A 26719-nucleotide genomic window follows, 5' to 3' on the forward strand; every position below is an offset into this window, starting at 1 on the left:
TAAGAAAACATTTTAAAACACAAGGAAAATTAGTATAAAAGGTAATTTAAATTTAATATAAAGTTTTAGTGCATATTATATTTATGTATATATTTATTTTTTTTTTTGTTCCAATAGGTTAATACCACAAAACCAAATTACGCAGATGACAATATTTGATTAAAATACAATAATATCAATGATAATAAATAAACAATAATATATAAAAGCAACATTGAGAGGATTAAGTATAATAATTTTATAATATGACTAAATATAATATAATATACAAACAAACATGTAAGTTAAGAGTTAATTCAGTACAAAATATGGTCAACCAGGAGTGACAAAATATTAATACTACATTTTAAGTTCACTAACTTTTATACCTTTCAATAATAATAATTAAAAAAATAATAAGCATAATGTAAAATGAATAAAATCAGTACTGTGAGAATAAGGTAAAAATAAAAATTAATATGATTATATTTTTAAAAGAATAAGGTGTTGACAGTCTTATACACTTAGCGCGGCCACACTTTAAACAATCAAGAGGTAAAAATTTTACTTATCGACAAATATCACAGTAGTTGTACATCAGTATTGTTACATGCATTTTTTATAACTATAAATTAGTATGTATTTTTTTAATTTTGATGATTGTGTTTGAATCAATAAAAAAGTAAAAAAAAAACTGGTTTAAATGAAATATATTATAATTAATAATAATATCATGAAATAAAGTTCTTATAAATCTCTTTATATCTGTTATTCACAGTAAATTTCACAAGAAAATCATTTGCTTTTTACTTAATCAAAAGAAAAAACATTTAAATACTCTTATACTTGATAATATACTGAAATATGAATATGATTAACATGTACATTTATAGAAATGGGGTTGAAAAAGTAAGTAATAATAATATGACTCTTGACTACACAAATATATAAAATATAATAGATAGTATTAGAAAAATTGAAAAATATATCCTGAAAGCAATAGAAATAAATAAAATTATGATAGAAAATTGATAGATTGTCATGTCAATAATAAATATGATAAATTAAAGGGTAAAATGAAGTGAAGTGTGATCTCGCATGGTTTATTATATTTGATTTAATGTAATACATTTAACATAAACATCGATGATGCCAATTAAATAATAACAATAATAATAATAAAACCAAATAAACAAAATAGTAGTGTTAAGATTGTATATCATCACATTATTAACATACATTGTATGTATACATCGCAAAAATTACAAAGGTATGCCCAACCATAAAATATATATATATACATATACATATATATGTTTTATTTACAAATACTATGCATAATAATCTAACAAAACATGAAAAATTAATTCAAAGAATGTTAAACAAATAAAAATGATAATATTAAACCCATTGAGCTAACCATTCATTATTAAAAAAAATAAATGCACTCTAAATTCTATAAATCTATAACCTTAATAGTTAAATAACAAGAAAAAAATAGTATATTATTTATGTACAGCTAATTATATTTTATACTTTTAATTGCAAACATTCAAAACACGAATAAAATCAGAAATAATTACTGATAATATTAGGTAAAAGTAAATTCTATAAAACTATTAAAATTAAAATTAATATTTTTGTTTTAATATAAGTTAGTGATTTTTAATGTAATACAATATCTCTACTTATTTAAGCTAAATTTTATATTTATCAACTACTATACATAGCATAAATAGGACCTGATAAATAAAAAATAAAATAATAATAATAGACACCGTCATTTTGGTTATTATACTTGTGTATTGTTTATATTTGTACCAACACCCTAAGAAAGGAACTTTTATAATATTTTTTATTGATTTGTTAAGTTAATGATTGACCCAAATAGTTAACTTATTGTAAAAATACAAATACGATATATAATGTATACTTTTATGGTGCTTAAATTTTTTAAATTTAAATTATATCACATTAACACTTATAAAAAATGTAATTAGCCAAGTGCTTTTAAGTTTTAACATTATGATTATTATAAAAATGTGATTTATTATTTTATGGTCCAAGGATAATCATAATATTATATAACTCATTTAATTAATTTCAGTTTACAAACTAGACAATGAGCATTATACATGAATACAATGGAACTAAGTCATATAAATTAAGCTATTTTCTTCTAAAAATGGTTTTAATATAAATATATATAATTTTGCATAAGAGTGCATGACTATCATTTAATACAACATATATAATATATATATATATTAATTCAGTATGATTATGTTATACTGTCAATATTATTAAAACTCAAAATAAAAAAATAAGTTGAAAAGTCCCTGTAAAGTATAAGATTAAACTCTAACAAATAGATAATGTGTAATACATTACTATTTATGGCTATTATCGTCTATTAATCACAAAGGCGCATCTAAAATCTATATTAACAATTAACGTAATGTAATTCAATATTAAACTATGTAATACATAAATATATAATATATTGATTATTTTATTATTATTGTTATGATTGAAATAAATTTCAGGCTAAAATAATGTTATATTTTGTACTTTTTGATAAAAAATATTAAATAAAAATATCAAACCACTAAATTATATTTATTTTGTATATAAGATTGTAAAATTTTTATTTTAAAAAATTATTACAATTTTAAAAAGTGCATATTATATTAATAATAATAAAAAAAAGAATGAAAATGTAATAGAATATATTTATTATTTTATGATTAATTCATTTCAATCATTGAATAATATTGTAAAAAAAAAAAAATCTAACTCATAACCATAAGGCAAATTGTTACAAAGACTATCACCAAACATTTTCCCTAAATTAATATCATTAAATATTTTTTCACTAAGAAAATTCGGAATATTTAAAAATAAATTAAATAGATGGTTAATAATGTCGTGACTAAATAATAATTGGCCACTTTTTTATAATATTTTATTATTTTAGTAAAATAAATAAATTGAATTAAATTGCAGCCAATTTGCATAACAAAAATAGCTTTTGAATTTAAATCTATGTTTAAAAAATATACTTTTCTATATACAAATATATCCAACACCAAAATACATATAGAAATTTAAAATATGTATAGCTAGCGTAAAAAATGTTCAAGTGGAAATTTCTGTAATACCTTATATCAACTACAATTATGCATGCAGTTTAAATTATGAATTTTTAACCAAATTTTAAGGTAGATACATGAAAGTGTAATTTTTATAATTTATAATTGGCAATAATGGTATTGTAATTAAAAATTACATCAAATTGACAATGATCATAATTTGTACTAAACACTAAATTGTATAGTGTACAAATTAATTATAATTATTTTATGGGGGTTTATTTTGAATTTATTTTATTTTTATAAAAAATACTAATATTTTAAATTTTAATAAATATTCCAATAAATTTAATCAAACTAATTAAATTAGTTAAATTATTCTAAATATATTATTAACATTATATTTTAAGTACTTAAAAATACAAAAAAAATATTGTATACTATAATTTCAATTCATCAAAATATCATTTAAAGCCAATTAATGAATTTGGGTAGTATTTTAATAACTTTAGATTTATGTTTATTAGATAGTTTTAAAACCATTAAGTGTAAATACTAATTTTTTAATAAAAAATATAAACTAATAGATATTATAATTTAAAACTGTTAGTTTGTTTAATTGTTTTGATTAGTAAGTTATTAATGTGATATTATTAATTTAACTCCACAACCATAAAAATAATAACTAAAAATAAAAATGTGGCTTATTGTAGCGAACATATATGTTATATGTATATAATATACTAGCAATCATTAAATTTATATCTAATAGTGACATATTTTGATATTGATTCAGACTAAAATAACTTCAAACAATTATTAAAAATGTCTAAGCCTATAAGTATCACCCATATTATTAAACGATTATATTTTAATTAAAAAATTACAAACAATAATTATTGTCACTTTAAACAAAACATAAAAATATATATGAAAATTATGATATAATCATATATACAGCCAATAATAATGCTGAGTAATTAAAAAAAAAAAAAAAATACAAACAACTACATAATAAAAATATTAATGTATATCATAATGTAATATAACATTTAGCTACTATATAATAAAAATATATTTGAGGAATATATTTTCTCTAAAATTATACCCAAAATATTAATATAAAACAAAAATTGTCGAATAAATAATTATTAACATTTTACTAAAATATTATAAAGAATATGAAGATTAAGTAATGGTATGTTATATTTATTTAGACGATTATAATAATAATTTTTTTTTTTTTTTTTTTAAGATAAAAACTTAATTTTTTTTAGACAATATCAAAAATTATTATATATTATATTTGACAACGAATTAAACATTAATAATTAAGACATTTTTTTAAAAAATAATTAATACCAGAAGTAGCATAAAAAAATGTTGATCAAATTTTAGAAAATGTTTACATATAATATATATATATATATATATATATATAATGTTAAATCAGATATCTAAGTGAATTAAATTAAATCTAATAATTAGTAATATTTTAGTCTGAAATGTCACATTTTGGTTTTCGTTAAACAGGACAACGAATGCTATTTTAAAATTACAATTTGAAAAAAAATAGTTCCATACATATTTTAGTATAATAATTTACATAATAATGAGAGTACATTACTTTATGTGTGTACAGTATCAGTTGTTAACATGTACAGAGGTCTGACTTTAATGACTAGTTGATCTGAGTTGGTAAGTAGTGGTGCCATTAATTCACTATCAGACCTAGAAATGTAATTAATGTATAATATGCACATGACTCTTAATAAGTGTTAAATATTATATACCTCTGTGATAATTCCTACTCAGTGAACCAAAGGGGTTGATATTGATGATGCGATTTTGCTGGACTTAAATAACCATATACAGCAGTTGGTTGCATGTGTGCTGGTAATGGATGTGTAGCATGGGTGGTAAGTAAAGGTCTTGCACTTGCATGATGTGCAGGAGGTGGAATTGGTCTGATAAAAAGAAAAATACCTTATTAATATAATTTATAAGTTTTTTTTTATTAAATTATTAATTACCCAGTAGTAAAAGCAGTAGGAGGAACTTGTGGAGATGGTAAATATGCAGCAGCAGTTGGTGGTTGACCAGTAGTTACATAAACTGCTTGTCGACGGTAAATATCACTTTGGTGATACAAAGGTTGACCAGCCAAAGGAGACAACCCGCGATTAGCTCCTAGGGTTTGTGGAGAAAGATGAGCAGCTGTATAATCAGCTACATGACTTCTATGTATAAAAAAGAATAAAAATAAATAAAACAATTATTGTCAAAAAATAAACAAAGCAATTAATAATATAGTGTGGTAAATATAAAATTTAGAATTTTTATATTTAATAGTTTATGATTTTAGCAAGTATATGATTATTAAACAAAGTTTTCATAATGTGGTCGGTAATATAAAACTCTAAAAAACAACTTAAATATAATGGGAAAAAAAAACGAAAAAAATTTTCCTAGCACAGTTCAGCATAAAAACACATTTAATACAATAAAATTAACTGTAACAAATTTAATTGTTTTGTTCTGTAATTATTGCTTCCTACCTAAAATGTATACTACCGCCTAAATAGAACTAAATTACAATTAAAGTGTGTATACAATATACATCATAATATATACTATGATCTAAGAACATCACACAATAAAAAATATGTACAAACATAAAAAAAAAGATAAAAATATATTTAAAAATTTGATTGACAAAAAATTAATATTGCCCAATAAAATATGCTAATATGTTGTGTCTTTGAGTAAAAATAGTGAACACAATATAAAATGTGTATTTTATTCTATAATAAAATTAGTTTGAATAATAAAATCGCATACCTATTAGACCATTAAATAAAAACAACAAATACCTTCAAAATCTAAATCCTACCTTTAATTTCTTTTTTTTTTTATGTAAGGCAAGGCCGTAACTGGAAATTAATTTCAGGGGGGGGGGGTAAACCCCCAGGTACGGCCTTGAATATAGGTACTTAGTTAATAATTATTAGATTATAAAGCAAGTATAATTAGTGTTATAGAATTTTTAGATAATATAAAATGTAATGAAACTTATAATAATAGACTATTCAAATTAGTATTTTACCTGTATGCTTGGTGTACTGGTATAGTTTGTTGGGTCCATGCAGTTTTTGAAGCACTAATAATATGTGAATCTCTACTAGAATGGGCTACTGGAGGCTGTAATTGATAGTCCATGGGATTGGAAATGTTGCGTTTATGTGCTGAGGGTATTGCATATGACAAACGCTTGTCACTATAATGAATATGGTAAAATATTAATAAAGTTTAATAAATTCTTCTAGTATTTTATTTGTATTACCTAGCATAAACTATATGCTGATCATGAGGTGTGACATAATGGTAAGGATCTTTGCAGTTTGTCCCACTACAATAGTATTCAATAGCTTGTGGTGGTTCTGGTTTGCTTGTTCCCAAACCATTGAATATATTACAATCTTGACTTTGATGTGTATGTTGTCCTTTTGATACAATCCTTTTTAGTTGAGACTGAGACATAGTATTGCCACTATGAGAAGAACTATAAACATAAAATTTTATTTTTTTATAAATATAAATAACACAAACAAAAATCCTAATCTAAGGTTCACTATGAATTATAAAGTGAAATAAAATATTAACAACATTGTTTTTAACACCACTTAGTTATTATATCCATTCAAACTTTCATTACATCTACCATAAATAAAGTGGTGGATACATAGGGAGGATGGGGCCACTGTTCCCTCTCCTTGGGATTGTGTTTATCACATTATTTTTATTTATAATATTGGCCTGAAAGCCAATTTTTTTATTTTTATGATACCACTAAATGATAATTATTACACATGGTGCACTATTTATTTATTTATTCCTGATGCTGGTTATTATTAAGGGGGCTGGAGCAACCATTTTTATTTTATACATTTAAATCAATAAGCGAAAGCAAATTAAACATACTTCCAATAACTCATTTTAAATTTTGAAAACTAATTTCGGTTTGTCTTAATCTTTTCTAAGTTTGCTCGGAAGTGGAATCTTATATTTTTCATTTTATTGCTATTTACAACTAAGTCAAGTATAAGTTTTTTTTGAAAAAAATATTAACTTACTATGCATCATATTATATTAACTGAAAATAAAGTCGTAAATCTATTTCCGAGCAAACCTAGAAAATAGATTGACGAATTCAATCGTGTTTTCAAAATTAATACAAATCAGCCAAAACTAGGTGCATTTTTATTTCTCTTTTGGTACTGTTTGCATAATTTCTGCCCTACAATAGGAGTAAAAATATTTTCTTTGTGTTCATGGACTTGTCCATGCGCGTGTGGGCGTTAGAACATTTCTAAGAATCTTAATAGCTATTACCCGTATCTGAACAATTCTAAATCAATTAGAGCTAACAACTATGGAAATGAAATGATAATGTATTGTTATTGTAAAGCATAAAATACATGGTAATAAGTAAATTTATGTTACGACCAAACAAAATAGAATATTAGTCTACTCAGTCACTAGTTTCATACTACATCTAGATTAAATTATTCAACCAGTGAAGTTTAATTTTTTTGTCAGTGATTATAATTTTAAATTTTAAAATGAATGAAAATTGGCGTTTTGGTAAAATAGCATGTATCAAGCTATGTGCACCACGGAAAAAAACCTAATTTGGCTAACTTAAAACGTAAAAAAACGCGAAGATCATGATAAAAATGATGAGGTAATTATAACATAGGTATTGAATTTTTTACAAACTAACGGTTAGCTAATGGTAAGTATAAATAATATATGAGATTATAAATTAAAATTTTTATTAGTTATTAGTATGTTATATATATATTTGAAATACATTCGATAATTTTTTTTTTTTATTTTAAAGAATGAACACCTAAATGATTCTTTGTCATCAGTTTCGAATTCCCCTGAATTTGAAACTTGTATTAATGATTCTATACTGATAACAACAAAATATTTTTTCATCAATTACTCCAAAAAAAATTATGTTTTGATAAAATAAATGTTTTAATTATATCATTTATATTATATTATATTTCTATAGTGAAATAATTCTATTATAAAAGTGTAGAACTCATTTGAGTATAATTAAATATTTAACAAATAATGTAAAAATAAATAGTAAAATTTAACATTTTTTTTTTTACATAATTTTGAATTTTTTTAAGAGAATATAAGCATCATATTTTATCAGAGAATATAAATCCCAAGTAATAACTTTATCGTTGGTTTTAATAAGTATTAACTATAAGTGAAATGTACATATTATAATATTATATCTTAATTTAGCACTATTGAAACTATATATACACATAATTATATATATATTAAAAATTTATGATAAGGTCAAAAACACAGTAATCATAAATGAAATATAATAAATGAATATAATAATATGTACCTGTAATGGGGTTCGTGTTTTATTTCACTAGGTAATTGTGATTGTGGCATATAAATAGGTTGTTGAGAGTTATTGGTAATTGAAGAATGTTGAGAATATTGACCACCATTTAACTCTATACCTGGAGGACTATTGCGGCAAGCAATATATTCACCATTCTGAAAAATCAAAATTAAAAAATTAAATATTAGTTAACAAGGTTATTTTTCTAATAATAGTTAATTATAGAATACTGTAGATAGTATTAATTTACAAATTAAGCAAGTTGAATCAAAAATCAATTTGTGTAGGTATAAAATACATTTAAAAAGCATTATTTTTTTTCTTTAATTTTACTAAATTGTATGTTTAGTTTAAATAATATTTTATGTATATAATCACATAGCACAATACATTAGGTATATTAGGTTAGTTGACGCTAACTCATTTTTCTAAGAAAAAACGTTTTATTGTATATGTGCCTTTCTTGGTATTAGTTAAGTGTTTGATAGAGTTTGGTATAAAAATTAAAAATGTGTTCCCCAATATTTATTCTTATTACTTAAATTTTATTTAAAGTATTATCATTTTCAAAACCAATTTGGATCCTCAATATCAAAAATCAAGAAAATTTTTGCTGAAGTTTCCCAAGGTGGAATTATTTTTCCTTTTTTTTTTTTAATATTAATACCTCAAACCAGCCTACTTCCCAAAATACTGTTGTAGCTGACTACACAGATGACAAAGCCATCATATCAGTTGAAAAAAATCCTCTTATTGCAACTAATCCAAACTTATCTTAACTTAACCTTATACCATGCGCGGAGCGCGGTATAATTTATTTTTACAAATTTTATAGTTATTGTTATATTATTTTCATCTTTTTTTTTTAACCAAATGCTGATATCTTATCTAGTTTCCTAAATATAGTTTTAAAACATTTTCTGAGTGATCCCAATGTAAGGAAAACTATATTTTGAAATATATATTATATTACAGTTAACTTGTAAAAAACTACTCAAATTTATTATTATGTATAAGCTATTCATTAACACAAAACGATATGTAAGTAAAAAAAAAAATAATTCAGCAAACTTTTACCCCGCGTGCGGTGATTAATGATTATATATATTACTTTAGTTCAGAAACCATGGTAGAAAGGTTAGAAGGTAAAAGGCTAATGTCTAATGGTAAACAAAATGGTACATTAAGCCTAATCCTATTTCCTAAGAAATCTGTATACACAATATATTCATTCTATTCCACTCCATATACCCAAATGTCTATCTACATAACACCTATATTCTTACATCTGACACAGTTAGATACCTAGGAAATTAATTGGATGACCAGTCTCACTTTGAATAGCCAATATCTGTATCAAGATACTTGTCTTAAACACACATGTCTGCAAGATATGAATATTACTTTTACAATGAAGATTAAAAGTTAAAGTTCTCATTAATAAATCATTACTTAAACCAGTATGGACTTATGATCTTTAACAATGGAGTACTGCAAAAACTTCAAACACTATCAGAATCCAACAATTTCAGTTCATTGCCCTTAAGGAGATAACAAATACCCCATCCTATGTATCTAATTACACTCTACATAATGATCTTTCAATGAAAACAATGATACGAAAAGCTGCATGTTTTTAAAAAACTTCTATACCTGTCTCTAATCACCCTAAAATTCACTTAAAAAACCTGTCCACCCATACTTTACTTGGTTAGGTAACCTTGGGTGTCGCCTAAAAAGAAACTGGTGCTATGAATTGTTAGGAAACTAACACAAAAACGAAAAAAAAATATATATATATTACATATATTTACGAATATAGATTTTAGATAGTTAATACTAACTAACTCCCAGTTAAATGCCACTTATAGGTAACTTCTTACTCTAAAATTCAATAAAAGTTTTGTTCTATCACATACTCTTATTGTACTAAATTTAGTACAGATTGTGTAAATCTTATAAATAACAATACATATTACATACAGTTTTTTTTATTTATAATACAACTGAATAATATTCTTACTTGTATATTAGAACTCTTGGATGGAGATTGGTAAATTACAGGAGTTGAACGTAAACTTTGAAGTTGTTTTTGATGATAAGTTAAAGGCTTAGATGGCAATATTTCTTCATTGTCACTCTCACCAACTGTTACACATGAAATTACGTTTTTGCGGTTGTTACGATTAGTTTTGATATTCAACTGAACTCTAATAAGAAAATACAAAAACATTTAGGCAAACATTTTATAAGTAATTCTCAATATAGTACATACCCTTTAGTTGAAGCTTCATCTTCACTGTCTGATATTGTAATGACCGAAACAGCAGGAGATGGTGTGTCATGAATAGTTATAGTATGTTGTCTATTGTTAATCTAAAAATAAATATTCATAGTAGTATTATACTAAACAATTATATTAACATTTTAAAGTTAATTTAAATAATAAATTAATAACCAGTTGTTTATAAGAAGGGGAAGGTTGATGCCAATTTGGAGTATTGTCTGAGGTAGATAATAAGCTTCCTCTATTAATTCTTCCATCATATTCTGCAAGTAAATGTAAAATTACGCATAAAATATAAGTGTTTAAATGAATAGTATATCAAACCTTGTGGAGGAGTTCCTTCTTTAACCCGTTTTTTTACTGGGCTGAGTTGATTTGTAGTGTTTATTACGGTATCCTTTTTGTCTTGCCTATGAAGATGATGGTGGTGATGTGCAGGCGGTGCTTGTTGATAGTTTGAATGGTGATGATGAGATTGAGGTGGAGCCATGTGTTTTGTTGAACGTGATTTTCCACTATTATTAGAACTTCCCCAAATTGTACCAACCATTGTGGGGCTTTCCAATAGACCATCATAAACATCAGCTGTCGTAAATGCAACTTGTCGTTGATCCTATACAATAAATAATGTATTAATAAAATAATTGCTTATTGTATCATATAAATATTAAATGAATGTACTTGTAATATTGCAGTAGCCGAATCAACAATCAGAGGCCTAGGAACAGCCCAATCAGCTGCAGCTGCGGCAGCGGATGCAGAATGCCATGCTGCTGAAGCTGCTCCTGCTCCAGGTGGTGGAACAATAGTCATTTGACGATGATGAGGTCCAGGAGGAGCTGGCCAAGTAGCAATCATTTGACGACTTCCATCAACCATAGATACAGGCACATATTGCTGTTGACCACCACCAGGCTATATTATAATGAATATTTAAAAATAAATTTAATACAAATTTATATATAATTAAATGATTTACTGATTAACCAATTAAAACTCATTTCTCAAAAAATATCAAAGTATTGGTAAATTTTAAATACTACCTAGTTAGGTAATAGGTAGTAACAGTTGTCATTCACGTGTAAAATGTTAAACAAGTAAATAACAATTTTGTATAAAAGTTAACTATTTCTACTAAAATAAAAATAAAATACTAATAAAATAATAAATTGATGACAGTAGACATAAGATAGGTACTGAATATTAGTTGTACAAATAATGTTTTGCTATTTTTAATTGAATGTTTTTTTTTTCATATATTATACCATAATTCATAATAATTATGTTTTTCATTGGCGTATTACCAAAGACTAACTCAGAATTACAAACTTTTACGTTTAGATTGTTAGATTCCTAAATTGCTATAGGAAACAAACATTTTTAATAACTAGGGCTGGGATTTTGATGCAAATGCATCTTTTTTGGCCCATAAGTACAAAATCTGTGTTTTTGGGTGATACTGATATTTTAAAGTAATTTTTATTTATAAAATTAACCTCAAATACATTTTTTGACGATTTAAGTGTATTTTCTTAAGTTTTGGAGCATTTATCACAATAATTTGTTGAGATTAACTTCAACAAACTGCTGACAGTGCAAACAATAAATTATACAGCACAACAAGTTATTGTCAATAATAATTTTATCATATAACTAGACTTAGATAAGTATTACTGAATTAGTAACCAATTAGTATGTCCAGAACTAAACAAGTAACAAATACTATAGGAACAATACCATAAAAATAAAAAATAAAATATAAAATGTTTTTTACAATTTTAAAGCTATAATAAATATTATAATTTAAATGCATTTTTAAAGTTTTTAAAGTAATTTTTGCGTCTTAAAAAGGGCATTAAAATCCCAGCCCAATTAATAACGTTTAAGTTTAACACAAATATTAGTGTGGATGACCCTAGATTTAATAAAAAATTTGATTAGGTTTAAAAAAAACAAAATTCAAAATACAATTGTGAATTGTTTCTTTACTTTTTTTTATTAAGTACCTACTTATGATTTGTTTTTGTAATTACTTATTGTAAATTATAGTATAGAGATAGTTAACAAATAATAATTACCTGTTGTGTAATCAAACTAGTTGAATGTTGTATTTGTAATTGTGATGGATGGGGTGGAGGTGGCATAACAGCTACATGTTTTGGAGGTGAAGTTCCAGTTTGATAAGCTCCAGGACCAGCGGAACAAAGTATTGATAGATGTGCTTGATGTTGATTAGAGCTACCACTATATTGGCGAGCCATTGATCGACTGTTATATAACTGATACTACACACCACAAATTAAATCAATGAGAATAATCTATTTTATGGTTATTAATGAAATTAGTCAAAAATGTATGCATATATATAATACCTGATTATTAAAAGCAAGAGTGACATTAGCATTAGTTGCTGGCACCAGCACAGCTTGTCCAGAACTGGAATGGTGATCAGGTAATGCTCGTCGACAAACTTCCATCATTTGAACACTTGCTTTCACATTATCACATCTAGCAAAATCAACCAAATGTGCTAATGTAACAAACGGATGAAGAAGAGCAGTATTAGGGTGTATTCTATTAGCCTGTAAAAAATAAATAGCTTTAATAAAATATTTTAAAAACACATAATTACATCATGGTGTGGTATATGTACAATTAAATAAATTATACAAAACTTAAAAGGATATTAAAATTTAGGTGTTGTCATAATTACCGGGTCCATAGATAACATTCTTTTAAGAAGATCAATAAATTCTCGTCTATCTGCTTTTTCAGCTAAGAGCTCACCACCTTCCAAATCAGTTGGCACATTAACTTGCCCAATATCATCTAAACAATTAAATATGTATTTTCTTGCTTCTTTAGATTTAATTCCAGTTTCGGCTTCATGTTCTTCCATTATCTATTAAAGTGTTGTAATTTCTTAAATATTATAATTCGAACAAAATCAAAAATTATTGTGATTAGTTATTTTACCTTTAGTCTCCAATTATTTTGATATGTAACATCTCTATAAAAAAACTTGGAGGTTTTTGAAGCATTTGTTAACATGTCTAAATTTGGTAAATTTTGTGTTTGGCATATGTAACGTATTTGATCATATTCTGATGATCCTGGATATAATGGCCAACCCAAAAATAGTTCTGCTACTACACAACCCAAACTCCACATATCAATTGCTTCACAAAATGGTAAACCTATTTTTTATTCATAAACACCATTAATGTATATTACAAATAACATCATAAAAAGTATATTCTACATAATTATCATTATGTTTACCAAGTATGATTTCTGGGGCTCTATAGTAACGGCTTTGCAAATAAGTATTGCATACAGCTTTACTTTTATGAGATGCACTACCAAAGTCAATAACTTTAACTCTGTAAGGTTGACGGATAGGATCAACTAGCATTATATTTTCTGGTTTCAAATCTGCATGAATAAGACCTAAATCCTATAGGACAAAAAATAATATATAACCCTAAATTAGAAATAATATTTGAATGATGAATAAATTATGATTTATTTAATGTACTTATTGTAAAATTAAAAATTAACAAGCATAACTTTTTTCCACCAAAATGACCTGTTGCAAGGCACCTAATTGCCTGTTATAAACATGGCTATCTTCTGCCAAGGGTTGTATTCTGATTATCACCAAAAATAATTAATAAATTATCTTAGAACTCCTTATATCAGATATATTCCACATTATTATTATTATTGTGGGAGGAACTAGTTATTCATAAAAAATCACAGCTAATTATCATGTGGTTTTGTAATTTGGTAAAAGAACATACCTACCAAAGTTAATTATACAATTACAAGAGTGAAAGAATAAAATACTCCACGAAATAAACCTAATTAGTTTAAGATAAATAAGAAATTAAGACTTTATTCAAAAACACATTTGCGTGTATTTAACTAGCTTTGAGTTTGACAAAAAACTTTTTTTTTGTATAGTAAAAGTTGAATGTGTTAAAATATGTGTGCATTTTGGACTTTTTATGAAATTTTACTTTTTCATAACTTAATGTATAGCTTTGGTGCTATACATGTGACGTTTGTAATCATAAATATTTATGTTGTATACTGTTTATACCTACTTTTTATTAATTTAATGTATTTTTTAACACTAAACCAATGATATTTACTATTCATAATAAATGTAAACAAAGATTTTTTAAACTTAAATTCTATAACTTTTACAAATAATATAATATGCTGTGAATCAAATATAAATTTAGCTATGTGTATAGCATGTACATAGGGAAATACACTAGCTATGTGAGCAATAATAGTTAAGTAGGATATAAATGATAGTTTATGATCAATATCTATGATACAATAATTCATTTTGTAATCATTAAGATTTGATCAATTTAGGTTTAGAGATCCTCAAAAAATATTTAAAATAATTAATTAATTTATATTTGGCAGAAATCAAATATAACCCCATAATATAACCTTTGGCAAAAAAAGATCATGATAATAACAAGCAAGGGTGACTTTTGATGGAAAACAGAAACCCTCAAATTAATAAGTAATAAAAATGTAGCCATTAACAAGAAACATAAAATAAATTAAAAAATTACCTTTAATTTTAACAAAGCAGTCAGTACTTGTTGTAATATTGGTCGAATAAATTTTAATGGCAGTGGACTAAATTTGTTTTGTTTCAGGAAATCATATAAATTTTGCTCCAACATTTCGAACACCAAACAAGTATGATTTTTGTGTTGAAAACATTCATAAGCACGAACAAAGTTGTATTCGTCTGCATTTTCTTGGCTCAATCGTGACAAAATACTTACCTAGAAAATAAATATTAATACAATTTCAATTTATATTACTATCTCAAATATTAATTGAATTACAGTTTAAAAGAAATATATTAGTTGAATTACTACATAAGAATTCTTTAACTAAGTAATTATGACTTGAACTAAAATTAACTATCACATTTTTATAAAAATATTTAAAACTTATTTATAATATATAATTTCCAATTAATACTTTATACTATCTCAATTATTATTTCTAAACCTAGATATTTTATGTAGTGAAGCATTGAAAGTGAAATTAATTATTAATGTATGTAGTTTAATAAATATTAAGAATAAAATATACAAATCAATGTATGTATCTACCACCATATTTTATCTAACTTAAAATTATTTTAAAATAATCATTGTATGCAAACTTAAATATTACATAATATTGTATTTATTTAGTTTAGTTAATTATTTACTTTTATCATTTATTATAAAAATAATGCTTTGGTGTATAAACCCTCTTATTTTGGTAATTCTAAGAAATTAATAATACAAATGAAATTTTTTATTTAAGTAGTGACACACAAATAACCAAAATTAAATTCTTATTTCAATGCACATTTGTTATTTAAACAATTTTATTTAAATATTAAGTTCTTTAATTATTTGTTTTACTAAAAAAATGAGTTGGAATAAATTCCAATAGGAAAAAATCGAGGAAAAAAATTACCCAAAAGCTAAATTTTAATTTAGTGCTTTCAAATTCATTCTGATAGCACAGTATTTTATTAGGAAACATATATTTTTAGTTATCCAACATTTTAAAAGAGCATATTAAGAAAAATTTTTCTAACATTTAAACTGATAGCATAAACAATATTGAGCCCACTGGTAAAAATTAAGTTCAATATCGGTTGTTTTAAGTTATCAACAATTGTTATAAATAAGTTTGATTTATATAGGTTTACTTAAACTGAGAAGTTTCAAACAATTGTTATATCTTACTAATATTGTATATTATGTAAATATTACTTATATTATCAGTAAACTGGTATTTACTTGTTGACAATAGTAATATAACACACCCAGATTTATTAGATCAGTAGTTAACTTTTGATAATTATTGACATTTAAATATTATAATGATTAAAAAATAGTAGATTAAAAGAACACAAAATACAAAAAAATAAGTATTTTTTATTTGAAAGAGCGTTCAATTCTAAGACAAATGATACAGATTGAACATTTTTTCACAAATTATTCAATGAATTATAAGAAATTGAAAATGGGTCTTTGAACCCAGTCCATCGTAATTGCCTAACTTATACATGTTCATGTACATGTTAAAATTCCTCGATTCATAAAAATAATATTTTTTTTTTACATTCGTTTTTCACCATATAATATCATATAGCCATAGCTAGCATAATTTAACATTTAAAATAAAATTTAAAGAAATTGTTTTCTAGTAAAATATATAACATTACTTTATGAACAAGTATAAAATAATATTATATTATCTAGTATTATAACTTATAAGGCTATAAGTTGTATAATATATTAATTATAATTAAAATTAGGAAACTCATCATTTTAACAAGTGTAGGTGTAATTTTTTTATTTTTATATAGTGATTATGAACACTTAATATTTGTATTTTATCAACTTGGCTGCCTTAATATTAGAATTTGATAACACTTTAGTTAATAATATTATTTATCAAAAACAGTATATTTATTTTTTATAGAACCATTTAGTATTGTAGATTTGTACAAGTGAATTTTAGTTCAAGTTCTAGGAATAAAAAAAAAATTTTAAAAATACGGTTTTGTGGTAATTCTTTAAGAATTTTATTTTGTGTCAAGTCATAATGAATATTTAATTATTTTAACAATATCACGTATCTGTATCTATTATACTAATTGATTCTTATATCAAACGATACTCATTATTTCAAAATCTATTAATGTTTTTGACAGGCACGGATTCAGAACATATTTATGGGTGGATGGGGCATGGCCCTTGGGCCCCCCTTGAATCCGCACCTGGTTTATTGAAAATATTTTGTTAACATAATTGCCAATCAAAATAAAACAACATATTTTTATCATTATAATCTTATAAGTATCTTACTTTTTTGTATGACAACATACATTTTAAATTATGTTTTTTAAAGTTAAATATTTTTCAGAGTAGGTATCTATTTCAATACATAAAAATTGAAATTCAGGTGAGTAGTTTATGAGTTATAAAATACTTATATTATATAATAGGTAGTTAGAGTGGTAAACCAGAGAAAATTTTTTTTTTAAATTGCTATAATATAATATTTACATATACAGTGTACACTCGATTATCTGCAGAATAGGGTGGCAGGGAACCACAGATAAGCAAATACCATGAATAATGATTTTTTTCAATAAATATATCAACATTTACCAAAAAGTATAAATATTAAAAAAAACATGTGTATTTCACATCGTTATCAAGAAATCAGCTATCACAACCCAATTAAACCGATAGTGATGTATAACTTAAGGATATATTATATACATTTTTTTTTTGTATACATATATGAAAGTAGATGATTTTGCAGAAGAAAACGGATAATCAAGAGTACAATGTATTTATAGGAAAATAGATTACTCACTTCAATCTGACCTTGCCTAGCATAGGATGGATGATTCTTTAGTATTTTAATTGCAACAATTTCATTTGTTCCTTTTTTCCAGCATTTTACAACCTAAAATATTATATAGGTATTTAATGTTTTGAAACATATCTATTAGATTATTTTTAGATTTACCTGACCAAAAGTTCCTCGACCTAAAAATTCTAGAACTTCATACTGATTCGTCATTGAGTACAGTACTTCGTGCTGGACCAACTGATAATCACCATCGGCTCCCTGTTTTCCTTGTTGCCCCGTTGTGGTAGTGGTAGTGGTAGTAGCAGTTGATGCAGTATTTGCTCCTCCACCTCCAAAATTTGACTCAACACCATTTGTTACACCACCTTCACACGACTTCCGCTAAACAGTTTATTAATCTTTTGTTTTTAAAATAACCACTAATTAATTTCAAACGTATATAACAATGTTAAAATCAATTGGATACTACATAATAAAAAATTCAGATAAAACCCTTAAGAATGACTATTAGAAAAATAAAGCAATTATTATGAATATTTTAAAATTAAATTAAAAAATAATTTATCAATAGATCTTATTGAATTTAATTTTGTTAAAATAAAACATCTACATTTTTATAACTATTTTGGTAATAAAAATAGACAAAAAATGAAAAATATTTTTAAATTTTTAAGCTTTAAAATCAATAACAATTATAGTTAATTTAATATTATTTATACCTTTTGTCCACAGCGTTGATATGTGTCTAATAATTTTATGGTTGATGCACGTATGAAATTCTGATTATGAGCAGATGATGGACTGGTCTTGATGTTAGATGATGCAATAGATGTACCATGGTGTTTGCGGTACTTAATTGGTTCATATGGCACCAACTCAACAATTGGTTCGTAATGATGGTGAAGTGAACTCAATTTGTATTTATTATGGTGGTAGTTTTCAGGGCCGCAAGCGGCGTTATGTAGTTGGTCCAGCTTGCGTTTTTTGTGATGCGTGACAAGTGCGACACTTTCATCAGCCACCAACCGTTCTGAACACAAACCTTGCGATTGACTGCTGTACATGTCACTCTGTAAAAAAAAATGTAATAGGTAATTATGTTTAAATTATTAATATATGTATGTAGATACTCTTTAGTCTTTATAATTTTAGAGTTATCCCAATATTCACTATTTTAATGTTATAATGATATCTGTATTTATATCAAGAAATAAAATTGTAGAGAAAAAAACTTCCTGAGCTAATGGGCACCACTTTTTGTAGGTATCCAATAATACAAATAAAATTGAATACATTAGATATACCTATAAATAAACTAAAATGTAAAACTCAAGTATAGAATAGAAGTTATGTTTGTAATTACATTTCTTTTAAAATAAAAGAATTTATTAAATAATTACTAAATCTATTAGGCATTTATACATTTTATTTAATGGGAAATTAAAAAACATTTAGTTAAGATTTAGAAAAATATTTTTTTTTATTTAAAATATGGTACCTAAGCTTCATAAATTTTATCTTATATCTTATTATTATTTATTATTTTAATTTTAACAGTATAATTATTACACATCATTTTTATGGCAACAAAGGTAAACATCATAATTTATTACATAATACATTAACTATTACCTAACATTGGCTAATATAAATATAAGCAGGATCTCTACCCATACTATATTAAGTGAATACTTATGTACAGAAAAATAAGTAACTTGATATCTACTTCTACCAAAAATGAAAACTACTTTACCAGTAAAGACTACTATTTCCTACTATTACCCACTATTTAAAAAAATTATGACAATTGCAGCCAGGTTATTATTCAGATACTACTTAAGATGCATTACTAATCAATAGTTAACAGTTTAAATCCTGATTTAATTAAAACATAGGTTTAAAAAAATTTCAGTAAGTATAAAAACCAGTAAAATATTTTATTTTTAAAAGTAAAGCATTATTTATTTAAGTAAGATTAAATAGAAGTTTAAGTACTTTAAAACCAAAAACTTATGACTAATGAATATCATAACATTTAAGTTATTTAATATACCTAACAGAACGTAATTAATTTTCTGAAACTTATATAAAATATTTTAAATTGAATACATAATACACTGTAAGAATCAAGTGTTGTTACAAACAAATTATACATTATAAAACTTTAAAATAATAAATGGTAACACATTTTTTTTTTGCTACTTTGTACTCTATAACAAAAAGTATCATTAAAGTAACATTAAAATATTTTTGGTAGAAATCAAAAAGTTATATTTTAACTAATAATAAGGTTAATACATTTTTAAATACTTAATTCAGTATTTAGTTATGAAGTTAATGAAAATATAAGTACAGAAACATGAAACACTCACTGTACAACACGGAAACAGCACCATAGTAGCAACGAGGACACCATGGCCCCCATCCAGTATATTATATTATTATTACCCCTCACAATTTAATTATGTTTGTGTTTGTATAAGTCCATTCATATTATTTTGGAAAAGGCTGATACGTTCATACTAGTATATACGTCTGATTTTTTTTATACCTGCTAATTAAATTGTCAAAAATGGTGGATAAGGCTCTAGTAGAATTCAAATACATAACTTAATGATAGTTGTAGCTAGAACCACTAGAGTGAGCTCATTCAATGTATTTTCTATTGCTCATTAATAATCAATTACTATGGCAGATAATTCCAAAGTAGCAGATACAGCCGTTTTCTTATTAGCCATCGATATAAATATGAAACTTGTAAACAGAAAAAAAAAATGTTCCTAAATGGAATACTTAAAAACTGTAGGATTCAAATGAATTTTAAGGTACCTATTCATTATAAATTTTAAGTTTTATTTATTTAACTCATTTCAATATCACACATTCTAAGATATAGATTAAAAAAAAAATAAGAATAAATAATTTAAATGTCAAATTAGTGATCTCTTTATGTCATACTAACATACTGATATAACAAGTTGATTGAAATTATAATGTATAAGTAAGTCAGTGTACTAAAGCAGGGGTCAGAAACCCGCGGCCCGTGAAGCAATTTTATATGGCCCGCGATTGCAATTTATAATTAGTATAAAAATAAGGAATACCACATAATGTATTTATATTAGTTGATAAACTGTAAATAAAATAAAGTGTATGGCCTGTGAATTTTTTTTTTTAAGTTTTGGCCCCTGATACCAAAAAAGGTTACCAACCCCTGTACTAAAATACCAATTTTATTAAAATAATGAAGAAAGCATATATAAAATATATTAAATCTATATAAAAGCTATTGTAAATACCTAGTAACTGAAAAAAATGGAACTAAAAGGTATTTATAGTTTATCATTAAAATAAAAGAAATATGATAAACAATACTATAAAATAAAATTGTATTTCAATTTACCTACTTTAAATGATTTCAGCAATTGTTTTTCAAAACCAGTAAATATAAATACTAGATTAAATATTATGTTTTAAGGAAAAAATCGATACTCTATTAGCCAGTGCTATTTTTACAAGCGGGATGCCACTATCTATTGTTGAACAATATACATCTTGGAAACAATATTGTTCCATACTATTCAAGCATCATACAAATTGCTAAACTGAAAGACTTTATTTACAACTTTATTAGAAAAGGAATTTTTATTACAAAACTCTTAAAAGTAGAAAACACAATAGCAGATTTAACATTTTTGAGTATCCAATGTGATGGTTGGTTTAATTTAAGACAAAAAGGGATTATTAATTTTGTTATAACTACTCCAGAATTTTTTTTCGTGAACTTTATTCATACTGATGGAAAAAGTCATACTGCTGAATATTTAGCTAGCCAAATAATTATAGTAATAAATAAATATAATCCTAAAAAGTTTGTAGCTTTTATTAATGACAATTCTAGTAATATTGTTAAAGATAAAATGAATAATAAATTCAAAATAAATTTAAACATATGCTAATGTTAACATGTGTTTATCATACTTTAAAATTATTAGTTTAAGATATATTTAAATGTTATCAATTACAAACATTATTTGACACAACATTTTTCTCAATAATAAAAACAGTAAAATATAACCAGAGACTTTCACACAAAATTCGGAAAATTTCAAAGGAAAAAAATATAAATGTATTTGTTCAATTGCCAGTTAAAACTTGATGGCAGAAGTCACTTGATTAACTATAAAAATTTATTTAAACTAAAACAAGTAATAAAATCGGTACCTAATAATTTAAAAAATGTTACGATTTTATTTAAGGATCATGTTTAAACTATTTAACGGAATTATTTTTGGAAAACTATTGATTTAATGATACAACTAATAAAATCTATTATCAATAATAATGCAATTACTCTTCTAGAAGGGGACAAACATATTTTTCATTGAGTTAATCCAACAGCTAAAAACTTCAAGTTATGAGATACAATTAATTGAAATTATTGAAGAAATAGATTTAGAAGATTTAAAAGATAAAAAAACCGTTTAGGTAATATATTTATACAATTAAAAAACATAGTTATACCCGTTCATATTGCAACACATCTTTTAAATCTAAAAACAATTGATAATGACTTAACTAATGAAAAATATATTTTACATATTAATGTTTCTAAATTCATTAACAATTTTGCGATGAATAATTATGATTTACGATGAAGATTGTCTTACTGAGATTATAAATTATAAAAATAATGGATTATACTCCAAAACCTTTCTATGGAAAACAGTTTCTAAGTTGGAATCTTTAATACAGTGGAAAAGTTTTGACTCAAGTTTATCCAAGCTGGCTGATAAAATATTATCAATACCTGTTTTTTTGACTGCAACAGAGATCATTTAATTCTTTTCAAGGTTCTTTTGCAAATGTACATACTAAAAAATGAAATTAATAGTTAACTGAACGTGCTGTGAAATTAACTTATACTTCACACACTTGATCAAAATAAAGATGATGAAGAAGAAGATAATGATTAGAAAATAGAAGATTTTACACACAATGAAGCAACACCAATCATTTTACAACATGGAAATTCATCGCATCATTATGAAAAAAGTTTCAACTTGAATATTAATCCTACTCAAGAAGAGTGATTTAGAATTGGAAAGCTCTGGAACAGAAAATGAGCAATTTTTTCTCCATGACACTGACAAAAATTTGGGTTTTAATTGCACTGATCACAATCTATTGTAATGACAAAGCTTTTTAAAAAGAGTTTAAAAATACAGTATTTTAATTCAAGTTTGAGAAACTATTCAATTTAACAAGAAGTCAAATAATATCATATACCTAGATTATTCTTTTCTCTGGTTATTTAATTTGTATAGGCGTATAGTTACAAATCCAGTTACAAACATAAAAATATTTTTACATTTTATATTAATATCATATAGAATTTGAGTTTTACTATTTTAAAATGTCATAAATAGGTAGTCAATAAGAAAGATGATATTATTAAAAAAAACTTTTCCTACACTTTTCTAACACAGATAATACTCAAGGACATGTTCAGTATTTTACTGCATCGGAAAAGTGCCCATTTCTACTAAAATCTAGTTAACTATTTTAAAATTAATCTGGAACATTTTATATTTATACTGATATCAACATATAAAACTTCCTTAAAATGGAAATAGATTTTTAATTTTAAAAAAATGTCGAAGTACCTATATAAATACTTAAAAGTTAGTACCTAGGTATAGGTATATTATATAGAATTTAAAAATATGATATTTTTTTTATATTAATTTTTATTGATTGACTTAGATGTTGAAAGGTCCAATACTTCCTCGGAGACTCCTAATTTTAGATTCTGAGTGAAGCAAGGAATGTATTAGTTTTACAATGATGTTTATTTCTTTATTTTTATTCTAGAAACACTTTTTCTAAAAGGTAATGTTCTTGAGCTGGTACTTTAAAGAGGTCATCTTACGATTTTCAAAATGGTACTCGAAATAAAAGCAGTTAAAGGAGAAAAACTGTACGATTTCACGATTTTATAATATTAAATAATTACGGATGACGTTTTTTACCAAAAATATTGCTTCTAATGAAAAATGACAAGAGACCTTTATTGTTGTATTTTAGATTTTGTTCCTTATGAATTAAAGTTCAGAAAATTTTAGCCATTTGATAATGTACTAGATAATGTAATGCAATCTACCGAGCTTCACTCAGAATTGTTTTTGTTAGCAATGGTATACTGTTGCTCACAGATAAAAATTAAATAACCTTATGTATCTCACCTTCCCGACTTCTCACTTAAACCAGTGCAACATGAAGTGCAACCATAAGCACTCAGGCTTTTTGTTATATTTGATCTGATTTTAGTAGGTAATTGTTAAAGTAGTAAACATTTATGATGCATATTTTAACCCTCTTGCTTTGCATATTTGCCACAATTTTAGAATATATAATTCTGGTCTCTACTCATCACAAATGTAGTGTAGTGTAATGTATATTTATATTATATATATATATATCACAATATTGTTATTGTGAGGTACACATGAAAGGCTAATATTATGATCCATACAAAACAAATTTTGGGGGATAATAGGTAGAATTTACAAAAATTCCATAAACTAACCCCATTACAACAAACATAACCAAATTACGCCACCGATTATAATAATTTGATAAAAAAAAATTAAAGATAAACATTATTATTGACGTCAAAAGTGTACAGCGAAAATAATAACTATCAATGAGGTTTTTAATCGTATATTGTTGTAGAGTGGAAATACCGTGGCAGGTGCCAAGTGGTTCAACACTTGCTAGGATTATGACGCGCGTCATCAGCTCACCTCACGTCTGTTCACGTCACAACGTGGACAAACAAAAGGATAGTTGGTTGCAAGGAAATACGGAAAATATTAGAGCAAACATACCAGACAGCAATAATGAGATAAACCCGAAATAAAATACAACGGCTAAGTAACACGTCGACGATGGCCTTTCCATATTGACCTCGTTCTGTTATTTTTCACTCTTCGGTAAACACATTAATTCCGTTGTGACGACCAACAACGCACACACTAGCACATCGACATTATTCGCTATAGTTGTAATACTAGTTACTACTACAACAGTACAACCGCTGCTGCTACTACTATTATTACTCCTACTATTACTATTTAGTACCATTATATAGTTGCCTACCACCATACGACGACGAGGAAGCAGCGGCGGTGGGCAGTGCACCACAACACGCCACCGTCACCGCGTGTCGTAGACGAACGCTCGGTAGAGGGAGTTAAATGGGCCGGCAGCGGGGGAAGGGTGAAAACAATAATAATGATATTGTAATTTAAGTAAGTATATCAAAACAATATTTTGCACATCTAGATCGGGTAAATAATGAGCGACTTACCTGGAACGGTGTTTGATATATGCCGGGCCAGAACAAATTTTCATTATTTTCTTCCCCCAAGTCTTTAGGCGACCGAATCCGTCAGTCTGTGGTTGTCGTTCACACAATCACACCACTTTTCACAAAGCCATATTGTACGACGTTTCGTCGTTTACAGCCACCATCCGTGCAGAGCGCCCCGCGCAAACCGTCACACGGTTCCGTCTTCGTAGACGACAGACGACCAGCTCCTCCTGTAGACGACTTCCCCGAGGGATGTGGTTATTTTCTCCTCAGTGCGACGGGCGAGATCGACACCTTTAAATATCACACTGGCACACTGTGAAAGCCTAAACAAGCGTCTCGGAGGCACACTGCGTCGATCAATCACCGGATGACTAGTCGCGCGGGACTAGGACTCAAAAAAGAGTTTCGGTCATCAATCGAGTTCCACGTACGAATCGGAGTGTTGGTGGTGAATGTTGTGTCTACAAAACAGGACCATGGCACGTCAACACTGCTCCGGGTCGAAAACGAAACTGCGCCTGCCGCTCGCTGTAGTGCTACGCAAAACGTAAATCTCAGACGCGGATTGCGGTGACAAAAGAACGTAGTAAGGGGCGCTGCAGTGTCTACCCCGTACAATAGTTTTAAATTTCCCAAGGTGGCTTTGGTTATTATTTAGTATAATATTTATCTTGAATCTTATGTTCATGCTTACTATTAACATAATATTCCACACCTCAGTTGTTCACGAAGAACAATATGATCTAAGGTTTACATGTATAATTATAATACATAAATTAATTATATTTGTCCATCATGTATGGCCATGGTCCACGATAAACCTTCAAGTCTGCAAGTTGTCTTTGACACAAAACCGGAATCAGAGGCTTGATGCCAAAACCATTATAAAAAAATAGATTGTTAGACCTATGCACCTATGAGCCGTTTAGGCCAAAATTAATAATAAGCCCAACAACCCAATGGTTTAAATTGTGCCAAGACAATCGGAACTTGATATTTCGTACCTATCGGTTAAGTTGGCTAACCCTTTTCAGCACTTTTAAAACGTACATCTCTTTCGCTCTCATTGCTTATTCCTTTGTATCCTCGTCTCTTCTCTCTCTTTCATTTGG

General features: G+C 25.9%; 1 protein-coding gene across 2 annotated transcripts; it reads right to left on the minus strand.

The window, feature by feature from the left end:
* Positions 1–51: 51 nt before the first annotated feature.
* On the minus strand, positions 52–25339 carry LOC114131487 (homeodomain-interacting protein kinase 2). 2 transcript variants are annotated; one of them, XM_027996713.2, is made up of 21 exons: positions 25120–25339; positions 18949–19299; positions 18386–18610; positions 18230–18322; positions 15400–15618; positions 14084–14258; positions 13778–13998; positions 13515–13703; positions 13174–13383; positions 12880–13086; positions 11483–11716; positions 11126–11414; positions 10973–11064; positions 10790–10890; positions 10538–10724; positions 8512–8669; positions 6415–6633; positions 6178–6348; positions 5105–5311; positions 4865–5038; positions 52–4802 (listed from the first exon to the last, which is right to left on the minus strand). In XM_027996713.2, exons 2-20 carry the CDS (start codon positions 19291–19293, stop codon positions 4879–4881), a joined length of 3702 nt encoding a protein of 1233 aa, XP_027852514.2. In that variant the 5' UTR covers positions 19294–19299; positions 25120–25339; the 3' UTR covers positions 52–4802; positions 4865–4878. The 2 variants fall into 2 exon arrangements, with proteins under 2 accessions (XP_027852514.2, XP_050058432.1); XM_050202475.1 differs by lacking the exon at positions 25120–25339 and adding an exon at positions 20602–20640.
* Between the last annotated feature and the right edge of the window lie 1380 nt (positions 25340–26719).

Source organism: Aphis gossypii, chromosome 3 (genome assembly GCF_020184175.1).
Source record: "Aphis gossypii isolate Hap1 chromosome 3, ASM2018417v2, whole genome shotgun sequence".
NCBI lineage: Eukaryota > Metazoa > Arthropoda > Insecta > Hemiptera > Aphididae > Aphis > Aphis gossypii.